This window comes from Strix aluco, chromosome 8, assembly GCF_031877795.1.
Source record: "Strix aluco isolate bStrAlu1 chromosome 8, bStrAlu1.hap1, whole genome shotgun sequence".
NCBI classification, from domain to species: Eukaryota; Metazoa; Chordata; class Aves; order Strigiformes; family Strigidae; genus Strix; species Strix aluco.
The window spans coordinates 11,314,320-11,335,056 of record NC_133938.1 but is presented as its reverse complement, the minus strand read 5'-3'; the positions used below and the strand labels follow the sequence as shown (position 1 = coordinate 11,335,056).

The 20,737-nt window shown below is 39.7% G+C and overlaps 1 protein-coding gene across 2 annotated transcripts in view; it reads right to left on the bottom strand.

Moving 5' to 3' along the window:
- The window catches only part of TESK2 (testis associated actin remodelling kinase 2), an 82,674-nt gene that overhangs the window by 15,678 nt on the left and 46,259 nt on the right, over window positions 1–20,737 (bottom strand). Inside the window, exon 5 of one of the 2 annotated variants that reach the window (XM_074832164.1) lies at window positions 10,389–10,535. The exons of the other annotated variant lie outside the window; for it this stretch is intronic. Within the exon in view, the coding sequence (XP_074688265.1) occupies window positions 10,389–10,535 (147 nt within the window). The remainder of the gene's footprint in view (window positions 1–10,388; window positions 10,536–20,737) is intronic. 2 annotated transcript variants of the gene reach the window in all.

The window sequence follows — 20,737 nt, the reverse complement described above, 5'->3', positions numbered from 1 at the left end:
TTATTTTTAATCTGGAACAAAACTACAAGATATTGTTTGTAAGACGTTCATCTATGAGAAGCTTTTGTGTGAAAGCAACCACCCTTTTCCCCTACCCTCCCCCCTGCACAATCACGTGTCTGTCAAACTTAAGATGCTGCAAACAGCCTTACACTTAGTTAATAATCCACTTAAAAACTTGCTGTGAAAGCAGGCAGCCACAGGCAGCACGTACCCACTAGGTTCCAGCAAGAATTAAGATGATTTAGCTCCCTTACTGCTCAAGTATGCAATACATGCTGTTCAATACGACACCTTACATTTTCTCTTTACAATTTGCCTGTACCTGACCAGAATACAAGATCAGAGCAGACTCTAAATACCTTTGTATATTTTGCTACATTAACTACTAAAAAGGAACTCATTGCTTTGCAGTAGATTTTAATCAGAAAATACAAGATATGACAAAGTTATATGTGCTTTTAAAGTCTCAAATAAAATTCTTTATTCTACAGTACATCATAAAACATGATTGAAGGGAAAGGTCTAATAGGGAAAAGGTGTCAATCTTTTCCTTTCAGATGTGCCCTCCAGTGTCAGGAGGGAGGGCAATTTAAGGACACACAGAGATAATTCTGGTCTAGCAGCATCACATCATATGCAAGGTATTATCGGTTTATTTTTGTTATTTATTTACAACTCTGAGAAATATGCTTTGACTGTTCCACTACCACATCTTTTCCCTTCTCACCGAATGAATCAATAGCTGACTTCCCTAAGTTTTTTTTCTGTCCTGCAATAGGTGGAGCAAGACAGCGAATCCATGCCCTTACCACATGCCTTGCTCTGCATCTTTCTGCAGGCAATACAATAGCAGTGACAGGCAGCAAAACCACTGCCGACTCCTACACAGTGGTACCCTGCATTAATTAGCTAAACAGCAGGAAACGCTTTCTAGCTTTATTGTGCTTGGATGTACAAAAGCCCCTCGCTGACCCCGGAGCATTAGTTTGTCTGTATAATGCAACTACCAAGAAAAGTGAGTCCCTTGTCTAAAAGATCAAGTTCAGGTCATTGCTGTTTACATTATTCAGAGATGATTGTGGCTCAGGCCATGAAGTGAGTTTTCTTCCTGCCAATTAAAAGGTTAAGCAAGCTGCTCCTGCAATCATGTAAAGAAAATGTGTGCCAGCCTCTTGAAACACATGCTGGCTCCTGAGATGCAAAGTTTTATTTATTTAGTATGACTCAAGTATAATAAATAGAGTTAGTTTGGGGATTCATAAACATGTACCAAGTTAAATCAACCATGCTTGTCCAAAGAGCAGCAAAGCTTCTCAGTTACGGGCTTTGTTATCTTTTATCAAAGAGCACATTCATTCAGCTTGCCTCTGTTTAAACATTTGGTCACTGTAAGTGGACTTAAAACTGAGAAGGATAAAACTTTTCAGAAAAATCTTACTCAAATGATTCAGACAAGTGGAATTTCATTGTGTACCACACAAACAAGTCCACGAGAACAGACATTTTGCAGTGTACAAGAATGACGATACTATTTTATGCAACAAAATGTCAGGTTATTTTCCGCCATAGATTTCTCAGCAATTAAAGATGATTTGTAATTTGACATTTTTTTAAAAAACCCTCTATGATTCATAAGAGAACTAGTTTTAAAATCTAGATTTCCTTCTTGCATTACCTTTGACTATTTACATTTTGTTCATTTTGAGTAGGAAGACTACAGTAGTTCATTTTATCTTCTGGTTTTTGTGGATAAGGGTTATTCTCCAATAACCCCTAGTCTCCAAAATTTTAGGGGAACATTTTAATCCAGACTGAGAACTATTTTCAACGTAACTAAAAATCTGTAGAAACATTTCTACTGACCTTAAGATCTGCAATCATTTATAGGGCTGCTTTGATATCAAAAGGAGTTTTAAATGCAACATCATCCTGTCAGCAATTTTTCCTTCAGCTTCTTACCAGTATACAATCACATCCCATTAGACAGCAATACATCACTGGCTGAAGAGGAACAATCTTACCCCCCCCAAGCCCCAGGCAGTCTCAGCTCTCAGGTATAGCACTGAACTATTATACAAGCAGATTATTCCTAGATAAATCATAAATTAAACTAATAGCACATCCAATCTAGCTGCCAAGTAATGCTACCTGACAGCTTTGAGCTCCTTCCCAGATGAGCAGGAGCTGCCTGCAGCAAAGCAGGGCCCCCTTTCAGTGCAGACCTTTTGAGACACCAAACAGAGCAGACACCCTGCCACCGTGGGATCCAGAGGTCCTGCAGGAGAGGCCAGTTCACCATGACAAGGCAATGGAGGAAAGCCTAGACCAACGTTTCTGCTATAAAGTACTGATCAATTGTTCTGCTGTGGTAGGCTGCACAATGTTAAATGACATAAAGAAGGAATCTAAACTATTCTCTCTCATTAGTGGAAGCTTGTCTTTTGCCTGCATATGAACAAATATGAGTGTGAATTTAAATTCAGTAGAATACATATTCCAGTACAAGAGGGTCTTTCTCAGTCACACTTAAATCATACATGGGCAGGTGATACGCACCAGACAAAGAAATGACAGTGTTACTACAAACACTCACTGCAGCGAAACTATTTAATTCAACCAGTGCAATTTTTTATGTAGCTATGCACCAATTTCCTGGAACCCAGAAAGGATGGAAGCCTATTCCAACCGACATCAGTAGTAAAACCCTTCTACGGATACTAGCGCAGTCAGACATCACCTTTCAAGCCTGTACTGCTCATTCATCAGGACAAAGCTTTGAAGATGGCAATGTTTCATTCCGTGCTGAGATTCTCCAAGTGTTCAAGGCCAATGCTTAGCATCACCATACTCCTCCTCCACCCTTCCCACCCTAGTAAAGCCATTACACAACACCACACCAAATCCACAGCACAGACGGTTTAGATAGCAGATTTAAGATGCAATTCATGAAAAGGTGACTTACACAGCCCACAGTAACTGGTAGTTCATGTGCACTCAATGAAAGAGTGCTTTTTTAAGCATGCATATTCTGCTGTCAAGATAAATTAGGACCAAAAAAGGGACAAAGCTTCATTAGAGACTAGAAGGTTGAAAAAGAGCTTTTAAATTTAAGCTAGAGATGGTATCTTAGTAGGAAAAGTACAATAGAGCATACTGCACTGTTTCTTCTGGCAAAGTGATATTTCTTGGTTTCTACAAAAAAGAAAATGGGTTTATCAATTTGGTATGAAGAAGTTTCATTAATGAATTTGGCATAGAGATATAAGAGTTCAAGCCCCTCTCTAGTGCAAAAAGCCTCTCAAGAACTGCCTATGAGATGAAATGCCAAGCAGCTTTACAATACCAGCTTTAAGAAAATGCTTTTGACTTACTATTGTGCTATTTGTATAAGATGCAAGGCAATAAAACATGACAACCTTCCCGAGCTTTCCCTTTGGACCTCTACAGCCAGGGATGTTCTTTCCTTTGGCAGCTCACACAGTCAAAGAGGGCAGTATTTGACTTCAGTTGGGTTCTCGAGGGGTTTTTTCCCCCTGAAATGGGAACCCCCATTGGTCCTTCCTGACGCAGACTCTTAATAGAAGCAAGGAGCTCTGTACATGAGCCCTAAAGAGTTAACAGAGCTGTTTATGCAGAGACAGATGTGAAAGAACATAAAGCCTCCTTTGTGTGTTACAGGAGCTTAACATCTGCTTTGCACAGCATAATCCTACTAAGACCAATGCAATATTCTACTCTCCCTTTTACATAAACAAAACCGAAAATAGACTCAAGAGTTCCAGAGTTAAAAATAAGTTGCTTATATGAAGAAACCCCATCGTTTTATTTTACAATATGACATAGAAGCTAAACTCCTCAGATTTTACTGCACTCCAGAAACTACAGGAACGCTACTGCAGTGCCATTTGCAACCCTCTGATGACTGTTACTGAATTAAAATACTTAAAGGCCAATTGAGATGTATCAGCTGTTTTTAAAGTGCTATCCCCTAGGCGAAACACCATTGACAATTAAATGTACAACAGGAAGCCTACAATACTAGATACACTTCTGAAACTAAAACCATTCTGTTTAAGGGACAGGCTCCATTTGGGTCCCAAAGTACCAGTAAAAGTTTAGTACTGTGACTATCATCTGAAATAATAATCTGTAACAGCTAATTTTTTCAGTGCAAGCCCTCCCCTGCAGTGCAAAATATCCAGGCAAGAGCCTACTCCAGCACAAAGGGGACCTTACAACTGCAGCAGCAAGTATGAGACTCATCAGACAAAGGTTCTGTTCATTGCTTGGTTTTATTTTGTTTTATTTAGTGTTAAACAAGCAAACAGCATACAAGTTAGGAAGTCAGGGTATGTCACTTTCAAGCCCAAAGGCAGTGAATTTGTTACATCAGATAATCCACAGTAATTGCTTACATGCATGATTCTGTCCTGTAGTAACTGAGACTGTTCCTATCTCAATGAAAGAAGGGTGAGCCATTACACATTTACCACGAAGTGAAAGCAGATGTTGGCAGGAATACACACACGCATATATATATATATATGCCTAGAGATTAGAATTTCTTCATAGATTTATCAGCGGAGCTCACAATGTTCCCTAAAACTACTCACAACCTACTATTGATTATAAGACCTTGTTTTCAGTTGTACATAATTCTGCAAAACTAAAAGGCATTTGTTTGGGGGTTTGCCTGTTTGTTTTTAATCAAGAGCTTCAGTAGTGAGTTTTTGGGAAGGGTGTTATTCAGCTAAGACAGTTCAGCTGCTGGGGAAAACAAACTTAGAATGTGTTACAAGCAAATTTTGAAACAATGAAAACAAAAAATCCTCAGAAATATTAGCCTACGTTATCATACCATATTTGGCACGTTCTCAACTTGAAACATGATGAGATCTCTGTGTGAGATACACCTTTTGCCACCCCTGCAAAAAGTAGACTGGGACAGGACATATGCTGTGTAAGCAATTTGAAAGAGTGAATAAGGTGACAAGACAGAGTAGGAGTCCAAGCTAGGGGCTGGCAGGGACCAAGACCAGGGTCAAGACACATTCCTTAGAGGGGGAAAAAAACCCCAAAGACTGTTATGAGGATATAAGAACTGCAGGTATAGCAAACAAGTGGCAGTGGTGGTGAAACAGAGCAAACCTGGAGCAGCAGAACAGGGGGAGAGTTAGAAATAGCTGAACATCCTAAAGACCAGAATGCATAAAAATAGCTTGGATAAAGCATCAAGCAGGCACACTAGAAGAGGGTAATTGCAGTCAGCCAGACAAGAAGATTGAACAATGATGTTGGGGGGCAGGAACAGGGAGCAAAAATAAGAAAAGCCTTTGAACAAGGATGAAAGGCCTGACCAGAGGCTGGCATTATACACTAGCAGAAAGGATTGGATAGTCACAGAGTAGATATGATCAGTCTTAAAAAAAAAAAAAATGAGCAGACTCCTAGATGTTCACTTCTCACTGTCAAGGAGTCTCTCTTGTTCCTCTCTCTATTCCTGCTCTGTAGCAAAAGCACGCAATGTGTATTATACTAATCAACAGTAGCAATAAACACTAATTAAAAATACTTCATGTATTAGTACTGTATTAGCTAAAGCAGCAGACACCTCTGCCATGAATCTCAAACTTCTAACCCTGCAAATGAGGTTCATAATGCCATTGTTTTTTCCCAGCTTTTTTTTAAATTCGTAGGAAGTTGCACACAACAGACACTACATCAAAAACTTAATATTGCACAAAAAATGGGATGTAAAACTTCCTGGAAGAACTTTTATTCTTCCCCTTATGCATATACATTAAGGTAAAGTTCTTAATTACACGATCACAGAGTTTTCCACCTGGCACCCATGTCTTCTAATGCACGCAATGGATTCACACTGACAGCGAATTGGGGCTGTACATAAAACACTCGGACCACTGTTTTCAGGACTCCATCCACCCTTGCCACAGAAACAGTAGGGTGAAAGACAGGATGGGAAGAGATGAAAAAGAAAGCCTGCACTGAAAATGAAGGTCTTATGTCTTGTGGTCAAGACTACTGCAGTGTTGCCTCAGGATCTGGACTCTGGCCTTCCTCAGCATCACAGGAGGATTCTGTGACAAGGAAGCCAGTTTAACAAAATCTTTCAGAGATTGTTGCTAATCTTGTGCTTTCTCTGCCTCCAAGGGTCAAACCTGACTATTTTATAAATGCTGTAATGCTTCCAACTGCCTCTGAGGTCAGTGAGCATACTGCCTTGAACTTAAACATGTGTAAAATGCCAAATACTCCAAACAAAGTCTTAAAACACATACACAATATTCACCAATATTCTTGCTTTTAATCTGTTCTGATAAGGCTGAGCTCATTCATCTCCCTCATCATAGAGATATGGTAAGAATAAATTCACTGATATTAGGGGAGTCACTGGTGTACGCTGCCAAGGAAATCAACAGTACTTCTAGAGCAGGGTTTGAATGCAATGCAAATACAGTGTAAACAAGGTGTTGAAGGAACTCTCTGTGTAGTAGTAAGATATTTGTTTTAAGGGGTGAGGTACAAAAGGATTTTGCTATATTCTTTTTGCAGGCTGGACACTTCTTCCCTGTGCCTTCCCAAATATTGTTATTTTAATTGTAGGTAACAACAGACAGAATGTTGCAAAAGCAAGTCAGATTAAGAAAAACTTTATCACAATCCACTGGCTCCTATTGCAACACCTCCAATGTTTCACATTATGATTTCTGTTTTAATGACTGCATGTTCTATGACTAAGACTTTCTGAGTTAAAATCCATAGCCAGATCTCCTTGAGAATCACTGAAAGATGGAGAAAATCCTCCTGATTCCAGGAGACAAATCCTCCTTGTGCACATTACAAGCAGCCCCAAATAAAAAACAATTCACAGGGCTTGCAGTGATATGGATAGAGGACAGGGAATGAGCCAACGAGGCTGGTTGTCATAACCCATCTATGGCTTAATCTCTGCGTAAATCTCTTTATGACAAGTCAGAAGTGAGGACACCACCTTTATTGGCTTACAAAATGTACAAGTCACCCTGTCCACACACCCACTGTCTGCAGGCTGGAAACAGCCAATCTGACCACTCACCTTCTGCCAGATTCACATTAGGCTGTTGCTATGAGTCAGGGGAGAGCAGCTGGATCAACTACAACAGCCCAAGCCCAGAGCTTCTCACGACATGGGTACATCCCAGCTCTCTAGGCAGCACACTCTCTTCTAACAAGTGCTGCCTCTCTCTCTGACAGAAGGGCAGCAGGAAGGGCACCAGGGGGATGTCAGGGCTGACATCCCCTGTGGGCTGCCACATCAACTATACTGGCCTACATCTACTCTTCTCTACCATTCTTCCCTCAGGCTTTCTGCAGTGTCAGTGCTGTTCTGTACTCTCCACATGGTGCAATTAGGAAGAGAGATCACCCTGCTGTACACTAATTGTCAGAACCACTTATTTTTCAATCTTAGATTGGCAAGGGACAGGAACTTTTCCTTCTTTAAGTTTTTATGCATCCAGTACATAGACACATATAATGCTGCTGTCAGAGCAAGACAACTCTGCTGCCATAACTGACAGAATAAACTTGATGTATTCACGCCACCTGCTCCAGGAAGCCGCAGGAATTAGAGGTTTGCCAGAAGCAGAAGGCAGAAGTACGGGTCTAAATTAATCCCGAATAATTTTTATAGTAAAATTCATATTAGAGGGATAATTTGCAGTGGGCTATTGTGTTAAATGTAATAGGTAAAGTGTGTAGACATTCCTGCACAGAAAGGCTCAGTTTCATTCTGTTCATAGTTCAGTCAAGGCCATCAAGTTTCTTTGAAGAATACCTCACTCTTCCATCCTGCAAACTCAGTGTCTGTTCTGACTTTTGCAGACATCTAAATCCTTGTCTTTGTGTTTGTTTAATTAGTAAAGCCATCACATCAATTACCGAAGTTTACCAAAGAAAGGAGGACAATTTAGAACAGTATTGACTCTGCTCTTGTTCAATCCAGCTCACAAGTTCTCTCCTAAGGAAAGAGCCCATCACATCTTCCTTCAGCTTGCTCATGCATCGACTATTGCATCGACTATTTACTAGTAAGAATGAAGGCAACTCATCCCACCACCAGTACAAACCTGGTAAGATACAAGGCATCTCTTCAAACAGTAGCCAAAAGCCACAGTCTGAGAGTTGAAAATTTTGGTGACAGGTTTTTGCTGTGGTTATCTTAATTTTTTTTTGGTTTGGAACGAAGTGATGACTTTTAAACCTAGCTAGCCAGCAGGGCAAACATTTGCCCAAAAGGAGAGTGATTTGCCCAACAGATTTAATTTTAAAGTATATTTCATAAATACAATAATACACTAATAAACTTCACAAGTACTTAGGTGTTTAAGTCCAGGTATTTAATCTACCTCCCTTCCCAAACAGAACAAGCAAGTGCATACATCACCTCACACAATTAAAAAAATTAAATTAAAAAAAACCCACAATGCCACCAACCCCCCAAAACACAAGAAAACCCAAACCACCAAGAAACAGAAAGAAAAACCAAGAAACAGAATATAGCTGATGTCTTGAACTTTTATCCTGACAGCTTCCAATGTGTCCCACACAGATATTATACCTTTAGCACTAAGAACCACCCAAATATAGCATAACTGCTAGCAAATTTTTAGTGTTCGGTTTGTTGGTTGTTTGTTTTTAAATAACTCTTACTACTTCCTGTAGCCACCAATGAGTTTGTATTGCAGTGAAATCATGCACTCCTCACAGCCAGTGCATTTTCTAAACAACTGACATTCAACAATAGATAACATTGAAGCATTGGTAGGGCAGCTCTGGAGAGTGACATATAAAGCTTTGAACAAAGGCATTCACAGAGGTCTCAGGAAATGGATTTTCATATGACTAGCCATAACAGTACACATTATGATAAATGCTACAGGCACAGAGCTCTCCTTAGTTACTTTGGCTCCGTGCAGTAACTCAACTTCCCCACTCTTAAAAGGTACTGAACTGAAAAAAAAAAAGGGAACACCAAGTCATCTTTCCAGTTATTTTTATGTACCTCGTCTGCACACTCCAAGATGACTGAAATGGAGATTTCCAAGTATATCATGTCAAAGTGACATAACTCCAAGTCAGGGCATTTTTTGAAAATTTTATATTCTTCCTTGCAGAAATCTGCACCTTTCACTTGAAAGGACACCCTAGGAAGTATTTTATGACTTCACTGAAATACTTCTTTCACCCACCAGTTGAACTATTTTTTTCCCCATTGGCTAAATGCACATTCTTCATCTGTTTAACACTGCACTGAGGTGGCTTTAAAAAAACTAAAACTGGACGGAGGCCTAGTAGTCAACTTGCATTTGCAAACACACTGTGCCACTCTGCTGTGTTTTTATTTTTAAAAACTGTTTCTAATCTTAATAGTTCTTTTAGGCTAAGATAACATTCTTCTGAATGCTTTTGATTGAAGCGGCATTATGAAGTCTTCCCAAGAACAGTTTTGGAGTAGTTTCAGGTTGCAAGTCCCCAGTGAGCTTAAACTAGCTCACTAGCTCCAGACAACAGGACAGGCAGGACAGCAAAGCCCTCGGCTGCAACGGACGGCAAGACCCAGTGTGAATACTGGGGCAATAGTTCACAGAGCTTAGCGCTCCTATGTTAATATTTCTAGATGAGCTTGAATTAGCTAGCTACTTCCACCAAATAAAGTCATACAAGTTGTCACCAAAGCAATTCAAAAGAAAAATCTATGTCCATTGAAAACTCTGCAACTGAAATATCATTTCTGAAATATCAAATTTTGAAATTTGAAAATTTTAGGTAAACTGTTTTGAGTTTACTGGCTTTAGAAATGAAAGAAATATAAACTAGGATTGTGGACAACACTTAATGCTGAATTAGTAATGAAAGGTCACTCTTCCTGCTGAAGATGATTTGTGAAAGACATGGGGAAACAAAACCAACAAGGAGATTTTGAAGTGTGTTTGTAATAAACTTCCTCAATTTGGGTTCTTTATATGATTGACCTGTTCCAAATGTTAGATTGTTATGCTTAACTATCCAGGGACTTAAATACTTTACTGAACCATAATTCAGAACTAAAAAAAAAAGTCTGCAGCTGCTTTCTGAGAAATCCTAATCTGAACTCACTTAAGGAATGGCCTTCCTTCAGAACAGTTATTTCTCCAGTTTCCATACAAACTATCAACATGTTTTGAGGAAAGTTTTAATCCTATAAAGTGTATTTCAATTTGTTTCTCAAAATGTCTTAGATCATACCTTCTATAATAGCAGTTCTCTGGTAGATGGAGGAGAAAGAACCAACCAACCAGTTACAGTACCTTCATTAAAAAGTTCCTTAATTTTATAAACAGTACCTTGGATGTAAGGTCTCGGTGGAAAATGCCTTTATAGTGAAGATAACTGATTCCCATAGCAATGTCATATGCCAGTTTTACCCTCACTGTCCAGGGCAGATGCTGGTTACTGTCTAATAGCTGTTCCAGGTTACCACAGTTGATGTACTGAAAAGACAAAGCAACATTTGTAATTAAGTTCATGTATTGTCGGGAATGTAAAATTCATCATTACACAAGTGTCCTCAGCTCAGCTACACATGAACAGCTTTTTTTTTTTCCTCTTAAGGGCTAGGCAGGCACAAAGTTTGCAAATCAAGAGAGGCTGAAAATGTCTCCCTTCACCACCTGTACCAACACATTTATGTTAAAGCTGCATGCAACAGCCACCACTGCATTAACTCTATGGTGTTTAAACACTGGTATTTAAACAAACCCTTCAGAAATACCTACAATATAATACCACCCTCTCATTTCAGTGTGAGAAAAATAAGGGCAAAAGGGATGAAGAGCTGGCTCTCATACAGAGTAAGTCAACAAAGACAGGGCTAAGTATCCAAGTGTAGGTCACGGAGCCTGATCAAATTCCCAGATATCAATTCCCTAAACTGAGGCAACATCAAAGAAAAATATTACAACATGTTGCTGTAAGTAACATTTTTTCACTGCTATATCTACAAGTCCTAATCAGCAATCTGATTCCCACTGTGTTCAGTACTACATCAAGCCCATCAAATGGTAGCCCACATGGAAAGGGACCTACACTAGGTATAAGATAAATGCTACAGAAGACGGTGAAATGTAGCAGCACCCAAATGATGCTAAGTAATATAACCCAGGGTTAAGACACGGCAGCTCCACTGCTCAAATAATCATCACAGCAACACTGGGTTTATGCTTTACGTATAGACCCTTTATACCACAACAGCAGCTATGCCATGTTTGAGTAGCTTGTTTCACCCCCAGTACCCTCACCAGCAACAAAGCAAAAAGTCTAGCTCACTGCGGAAGGAAGACCTATCAGCAACGCAGTGACTTGTCTCAGGAAAATCCAAGTGAAGCAGAGAGGATAATTTGCTCCCAAGCCTGGTCCAAGCATGTAACAGTGCAGCAGACTGCACCAACTATGCTCCTCTGTCAGACAGCTCTCCAACTCTTAAGAGGCTTTGCACTTCCCTGTGTCATTCACCTGGACAAACATGTGCCACCATTATCACTATAAAATAAAAATCGTAACTGCAGCTCTTGTTATTCCACAAACTTTGAACTTGCTGGTATTTTGTTGGGTTTCTTTGTGTCTTGGAGCCTGGGGCACAAGGCAAACATAAATCACACACCATGCAGTGTGGATGTAGCTGATCTCCTCAGACTATGCTGTAGCAAAGAAAGAGCACACATAAGCCAGACTACTAGTAAATCCAGGGGTAATTGTCCACCTCCTCAACAGCCTACAAAAATGAGCTTCTTCCCTACAGTTAGGCCTTATCTTTTTCTGAGCTCACCAGTTAACTTAGAAAACCTTTTTCAGCAGATACACAAGTTTCACAAGTAATTATTTCACAAGGCTAAATTGTTCGGGCAGATGAGGCACAACCAATTTTAACCGCCACAGAGCTTACCTGGAGAGGGCACCACAAAGCAGCGTGGGGCTCCACTGCTCCCCTAGGCTGCGAGCTGGGCTCATCCCAGCCCACCAACAGCAGCACATTTCACTGTCAGTCCAGGACGTGACCCCTCTCTCTCCAAAACAACCTGGCTCTTATGCTAGGAGTTTGTGTGTCAGGAGTGTGGAGCAGCTCTGGAACAGGTCACTCAGAGGCTATGAAATCTCCATCCTTGGAGACTTTCAAGGCCAACTAGACAGAGCTGCCGCCAACCTGACTCAATGTTGGAAACAATGCTGCTTTGAGCTTTTCCAACTTTGATCTTTCTTTCTCGTTGCTTTTATTTGAACCTCTAAGGGAGCTAGATGACCTTGTAGAGCACTCATGGAAAAAAACCATCACTCAATATAATTAGATTTTTTTTTTTTTTAAATCACAAGTTGCTAGCACGCTTAAGGGAAAAATGGTGAATAAGAGTTCTACATTAACTTCTTATATATTCCCAGCCTCCTTGGAACAGTGTGAGCAGTACTTCTCATCCAGCTATGTTCAAATCAGAACAATATTGACCAACCCAGAACAGGTGGCACTAAAGCACCTAGCTCAATAACACAATTATAAAGTGACACCAATTATCTCAAACCATTCTACCTTACTGACTGGGCAGTAACAGACTAGAGTGTCCATATAGCACTACCATACCTGTATTCATTGACAAGAGAATGTGAGGGGGAAGGGAATCACTGGCCTGACTTGCTATTTTGGTTAGGGTTAAACCGTGCTATATCATGACAGTAATTGCTCCAGAAATGCTAATAAATAAAAGAAGCAACCCATGAGTATCGATATCTGTACTGAAATGTGTCAACAGCTACCTACTATTTTGAGCATGCTCATGTGTTCCTTTTCAATAAAGTAGCCTACTGACTTGATCCATTGCTGCCATATTACTTAAGTGCACCTAATATATCTATTCCCCCAGCACCCTTCCAGTCAAATTGGCTTGCAGGGTCATTCACCCATCTTAACTGCAAGGACTGGATTCTAGCATGATCTGGGTGAAAGCTGATACATGCAGAGGACACAGCATGCACGAGCTGCTAGAGCAAGAATCAAACCTGACTCTAGCACATATACAAAACCCACTAGGCCTCCTACCCAAAACTGCCACCGGGCAAGTGCTCAGCCCTCATTTATTAGAGATATGAATTCTGGTTTTGGATCTAATTTCTAGTGTACTTCTATGAAGCACAGCAGGCTAATCATCAAGTGAACAACTGAGCTAAGATTTTCCTATAGACATCTTTAAGACTCTAGTGGATCTCAGATTTTACCTGGCCAGCAGGTAATATTTGCATGCAGAGGCCTGAATTGTTCCTAAGGCAAGCACCACAGAGTTCAGTGCTCCCTCAATGTCACATAAGTAATCCAATTCTTCAGTCATTCAGGCTGATAATGCAAACAGCCAGCCTGATGGCCTATTTTTTTTCAGAGCCCTTCAACAATGCCTTTTCGGAATAGACACAAAATGGTGTACATTATTTCCTAATTGTCAGTGTAACTGAAAGAAAAATACTTGTTCTCAGTCTCTTACTAGCACAAACCAGCACTGTGTGGTAAGAATATCCTTAAGGATAGTAAATGCACCTCTCCCAAAGAGAATACTGCATTTTATTTTGTCCCTGAAACATTTCAGTGCTGGTACAGTAAGGCTACAGAGCACACACCATCTCAAAGCATTATTCTACTACTACAACAACAGCCCTTGCGTAAGTGTACAAGCAATCGGAGCAGGGATCTGATCAGGCTACAACAACGAAAGCAAAGGACACTACATTTCATACAGAGACCTCACAGCTAAATGGAGCAGTGTTCAGACCTTTTCAAACTCTCTATCATCAGGTTGCAGTGAAACTGCTACCCATTATTCCTACTGTGAGCTTTTTGTCATGTAACAGATACCAACAGTCAGTTTATCTGGTTGCCAGAGTCCAAAAGTAACAGCTTTAGGTTCCTTATTTTTGCATTTACAACTTAACATAGCAAATTGAACACTGGATTAAAAAGACCATTTTAGCTCACAAAAAAATTCTTTTCCTACAAGTTTATCCATGGTAAGAGCTCATGTTTTTGTTGCTAGAACGAAGTTCAGCAAAACTGTATTTGCTACACCTCTCCCAAACCTTATGAGGAAAGAGGGCAATAGCTTCCTTGAAGGACAAGTTATCCAGAAGCTCAGCCAAGCACAGGTGCTTTCTGGATCAAAGAGTGTTGAGGAGGCTTCTGATGCTATAGCTTAATGCTACGAAATGTAAAAGCAACAGTACATAACCCTTTCCCACACAACAGTGAGGGCATAGGGAAACTTAAGAACAGGATAATAGGATTGCTGCCTTGCAAGACACTTGCAGTCACATTATCAGACTCAAGCATATGAAATGAGGAATGGAATGAAATTCAGCATATAAAGGTACTTGCACATAGCATTACATGCTTAATTTCAAGAGACTAATACTGAACTTCAGCTGTCATATTTTAGCTTTCAAAATTCAAAATAAAGGTTTGAACACACTAATATGAGAACTAGAAGCTTTTAAAGAAAAGGCGCATCAGATTCACATGATTCCAGCAGTTATTGATCAAAAACAAAGACTCCAAATATTGCCAGGTCTGAGGGAGAAGACTGAAGGGAATTGCAAAGAGTTTTCAATGCTACTTTGAAAACCAATGCAGTTTCAATATGTAGGTCTAACATAAATAAGCCACCACATACTGCACAGGAAAGCCAGAAGAAAGTTGACCTGCTATTTACTCAGCTTTAAATGTCACTACTTGCCATTTAAAAAACAAAAAATAACCACAAGACACCCCTATATGGTAGCCCAAATATTGCCAAAGGCAACAACATTAAGTGGTTAAGAAAAGTAGGTGTGGAGAGTGCATTTAGGATGACAGACCAAATGAGGTAAGTAAAAAATAAGAGCTCTGGGGACCCAGAACACTACAAAACAAACATTGAGATAGCAACAAATGAATATACTGGAGAAGCCCAGTAATGAAAGCAGGCAGAGAAACAGGAGGAAAAAGAAACTAGAGTCGCATCTGTAGCATCTTCAGTTGGACTCTAAAGGGAGACCTGGAAAGCAAAACAATAACATTTCAGACATCGGTGACAGATGCACTGAAGCAGTGTCAAAAAAGATACAGCTTGCATATTTGTATTTCTAATGCTGGAAGTAAGAACACTACTAATAAAAGCTGAGATCTTTCCTCTCAGCTTTCTGCAAAAGTTAAAAAAAAAGGTTTTAAACCACCCATTTCAAGGAGGACACAACCCAATCTTCAGTTCTCATATGTTTAACAGTCATCTGTCACACTCCACACTCTTTAAGTGACTACTTTGAAGGCTTCTGGCTGCAAGACAACAAGCCAACATACCCTTCTGCCACAACTGGCATAATTAGCTACAGTGGGAGGACTGGAAATTTCCTCGTTTCCCCCAACTGTTTTCATTAGCTTCAGCTGTGCAGAACTGGAAAAGAAAGTATCAGAATCTTCAAAACTACAATATGACATACTACAAGTTGATACACTGAGACTATCAGATTAAATTGAATTGGTTTTGAAGTTAATTCATAGACCTCCACTTGGTAAAAAAAAAGTTTAAAAATCTACAAAACCACCTCACTCAAGTACCTCTGAGCAGCAACCTTCCATTTCCATTAGATATCTAACGCATTGATTGAATCAAACAAAATAAATTAAACATTAAAACTGAACAAGCTGGATGTTTAAATTTGGGCTGTACAAGCATAGTTTTGGACAGCAGGTGAACTAATGTTGCCAGGGAGCTAACCACAAGTACTGAGTCAGAACATGCAGGTGAAGCAAGCACATTTCTGAACAAAACTCAAACTTTTTCATGAGAGACTAGAGGGGCTCAACTGGCTAGGAAAAATAGCCTGATTGAAAGGACAGAAGAAAAGCCAAAAGTCTTCCTCTAAAGGCCACTTTTCTTTCCTGCTCCCCAGTTGCTGAAAATCAAAGGAAAAGAAGTCTGTAACCTAAAGTCAATTTCTCTTCTGCTTTTCAACCAATACAAACAATTCAGTTCTTTAATAAAATTTTGTGTATTTTCTTTAAAAGTGTTAACCATTACAGGATTAAAATAATCCTGTTTTTAAAAGTGTCAGGTATTCATAGAGGAGAGGGCAAGCTTCCTCATGCAATTGCCATGGCACGGTTACTCGTCAGAACTCAGAACCAAAAGCCAAGAAACACAACAGATCTACCTCTGTTTCTTCTTCTGTGTCAGTTGTGGCATTGATTGATTCACTGGCTCCTCCTTCTAAAAAGGCATGTACAGGCATGGCTTATTTTATAAGGGCAAACAAGAATTAACATGCACTAACTCAGGAAGGAGCTGTAATGAAAACCATTTGTTGCATTCCAAACATTTAAGTGTTGGCATGGAAAAGAATACGGCAAGATTTGTATTCCTTTAATTCTCTACATCCAACGGCTCTTATGGTCAGCATGCTGACTTTATCCCTTTCTTGTCATTCCATTCAATCAAAATTTAATGTTCACTTGCTTGCCTGCTGCTAGAAACAGATTACTCTAAGGCTTCAACTGCAGGCACATAGTAACAATGGAGTATTGCAACCCGTACGTATGAAGGGTTTGAAATACTTCAGGAAATAAGCTTATTTTGTTGGAACTGGAAAACACTCCCAGTATATCTATACAAACTGACCTTGATAACCATTTTTCCTGTAATTATATTAGTATAAAACAAAGAAGCAAAGAAGGCCTAACAAAAAACCTGCATTTATAATCTGAAGTCACAACCATTTCGATTTTAATTAGAGCCTAGTTTCAGTGCAGATAAGAATCTGGGATATAGCAAGCTAGTAATGACAAATTAGCACACAAGCACAGAAGAGAAAGTACCTTCTTGCTGACACAGGCAAGAGAAACAGCATCTCTACAGTAACACTTCTGTTAAGAGCAGAAGGCTCTATCCATAATGACAGCATTTTGAACATACTATACACTCAGTTCTGCCTAGAAGCAAGCTGACAAGGAGACTCTTATTTAAATAAGGTCTTTCTCACCTTCCCCACAAAGATACCAGCAGTAGCAGCCCACAGATTATATGCCTGCAAGATTCCAGATAAATAACCCATTTGCTTCATTTTCTGAAGTCTGTAAAGCAGCTACAAGGATCTACTGAGCACAAAAGTTACATGACAGAAACACATCTCATGCACAAACTTCATTTAAATTCTACACAAGGAATGATGGTTTTGAGCTGTTCCAGAGTGCTTTTCCAAGCCTCAACACTCCAGCTGTGCCACAATGTCCATTTACATTTGAGGGTGCTCAAACACTTTATTGGCAATTACAGAATGCACAAGATCCCCTATTAATAATGGTGTGCGAAAGCAAACGTTAAAGGAATTTTCTTGTACAACTTGGTTTCTGAACAGTTTGGATGGCTGACAAGTGAAGTGAAATGAGGAAGTGAAGCTACAAACACTTGTCAATTCAAGAGTATGTTTCCTGGGGACCAGGGTGAAGCAGGGTGGGGGGGGTGGGGGGGGAAGAGAAAGCACTGCAAACAAACTTTTACTGCAAAACACATACGAGAAAAATCCCAGCCAAAAAGCTAAAGGGCCAGCATCACAGTATCTATCTGGATTGCATCTCTTCGTACACACAAGTAACAGGAAAATTTAGTCCTCAAGACAGTATTCAGTTCTCCCCCCTCTCCCCCTCATACACTTGCATCTTCTCACTCTAACCTAGACATATTTCCAGGATATCAGAAAGCAATAGTAAGAGAATTGCAGGGCTTGCAATTCAAGAATATTTTTCTTTTTTGCTTGAGACAATGGCAAGATGTCCAGTAGGCTTACAATGAGTGTCAAAACACTGATACTAAAAATCCCTCCCCCAGAAAAACCCACTCAACACACACACACCCCCCACCCGCATGTGTGTGCCACATACATGCAGGGAAGGGAGAGAAGGAATGAGACAATGGAGCTTGTTGTTTGCAGTTCAACATTTATCTGCCTCTTATCTTACTTTCTGCTGTCCCTGAGACATTCTAAGGAGGAAGAGGTTACCACCAGCAAGATATTTGGCAAGCCCTCCTCAGAACACAACTTATTTAGATGTATCTATCTCAATTAAAATAATAAATTAAAAAGGTTCCTTGTGCACCATTACAGGCTCTGAAATGAGTCAATCATCCTCCTATGAGAGGGGAAAAAAAATTAAATCCAACATATAGCCTGTGTAGCCCAAACTTAAAAAAAAGAAAGGGGGGGAGGGAGGAAAGGAGGTTTAACCAGGAGCTTTTAAGCTCATTCACAGGCATTTAAGAAAAAAGCTAGAATTCAAGAGCTTGCACATACAGAAGTTCTCACTGAAATAACTGGTTGCTCATCAATTCTGATCTAGCACCTGCATGCATAAATATAGACTGTGTGCCTGAAGTTAGATTCATATTTTCAAAGTCTTGGCTTCTGTCTTTACATGAGGATTTCTTTAGTGTCTCTGATTATAGTACTTTTCATGTCTGAACTTTCTTCTCTGTGAGAACCCACCCTTCTCTTCTCACCTAACCACATACTGCAAATGCATCTAGCAGTTTCCCTGTGCCTTCAGCACAATGCAGTGCTTACACAAGTTTCATTGCTTGTCTGCTTTCTATGTAGAGTTGTTCCCAACATGTTTAATTTACCTGGTCATCACCAACCCACAGTAGGTTTTTAACTGATCTGCCAGCACTTCTCTCCTGAGAGAGCGCCTGTAAGGACAGCTTGCATCCTCCATAAACCGACATTTCTGTCGGATTTCTGTTTCCCACAACTGAGCTTTTTGAGAATCAATTCCACCCTTCTGTAAAGCAAGGACCCTCTTGAACCTCTCATTTATTATTCTGCATATGTACATGATAGGAAATCACTCTCCTTAAAAAGGCAAATTGGTCAAATCATATCAGGCATGCAGCCACAGGAAAACACACACAAACTCAGTAATTAAAGCTTCCTCCTGTCCTCAGAACAAGTGTTGCAACCAGACACAGCAACATTTAACTTCCTATCAAACTGAAGCTACGCCACAGGGGCCCCTGCATTCTGTGAGGCTAATTTGGTATAACCAACCCAAAAAATTAAATTTAAAAAAATCCTCTATTGTTTAGTGTTTTTCTGGAAACCCTAGGTCTTTGATCACTGCAATCAGACAAGATGGTTAGCTTTCATTTTTGAAAAAGTAAATAGCCATCAGATGTAGGAGAAAAAAAAAAGATCACCTAACTTAAACAAGGTCCTTTACATGCTTTCCAAGAACCTGACTTTTGATATTTAAGCACTCAAAATTGCAAAGTTACAAATCAGTCAGACTTAGCTGAAACTCCTGTGGAGGCCTGTATCATTTTTGCCCGATAAAGAACTAAAGGGTCAAGAACACCACATATGCCACAACATCAGGCTGCAAGAGTATGAACTGAAGATGGAATTTCAGCCAGAACACTAAATTTCCTGCCTCCTGTCATTGAAAGCCAGGCCCCCTTGTGTGATTTTAAATGGACTTTTTTGGTATGTGCAGCACATCAAGCTGTGTTTGGGACTGCAGTCTTTTTTCCTTTTAACTAATTCACAAAAATATTTGGTTCCCAAGGAAAATAATATAAACAAAGTAAAGAATATGTACTTTGTCTCAACTTCTGTGAAAACTTCACTCAGACAGTGCTTTTTTGTGTTACAAAATAATTCACGAAGCTTTAAAGATATAGCATAGAGTTTAAACAGTGTGACATTTTCCAAATACCAACACTACCCTCCCTTTACTACAAGCTTTTTAAACTCTACTTCCTTTGAGCAGTCTAATTTACTTACTACATGTACCATGTTTAGATTTAATTTTGCATCCACTGGTGCAAACAGATGAGTCAGGTTTACTTCCACGTTTAATCAGCCTAACTCAAATCTCATGTACAAGGTACAGTGATGGGTACTAGAGTCTGAAACTCTTCAGCTGTTGGAATAACCAATCATCTAAGCTCAGGACAAGTGCCTACAGCATCATTTCAACAAAAATGAGATGTCTTTAACTGATAAAACAGCATTATGGTGCTCACATCCTTCTAACTCTCACTCAGTCTTCATAGAGTTGATAATCTAGACTCACTACTAGAAATGGGATTTTTTTTTTTCCTTTTTCATGCACCATTTCAAAAAAATATAGTTACAGCAGTCACCCCTCTGCCCAAACCAATACAGTTGGTTAGTCTAACACTCTCCAGTTAATACTGCACCAGAGCATGGCTGCTTTTAGAGCTACCTATGCTTTTTCACAAGGATCAATGGCACAGGAAGGGTCTCCAATTCTGCAAGCTGGGAAGTGTCTTTCATATGTGGATCTCTCAAGTTGGAAGAGAGACATGCTGTACTCCTCTAAAGAGAATGAATCCATGGGAGAAAAAGGACAACGCTTTGAAGATGAAATAATATGATGCCTTGTATAGCACAGAGAAAAGATGAGGTAAAGCTTATGATCAATCATCAATCTACATTTGCTGAGAGTGCATTCTGCCACTTTTTATAAATTAAACTGAGAACCTAAGTGAACTGTTACAGCAAATCTGAAACTGACAGTCCATATGCTGTGAAGTGTGCAAAACTAAGACAAAATATGGCTCAAGTGTTGACAAGTATTTTTAAAATTCTATTATGAACAATCAAGGGATGA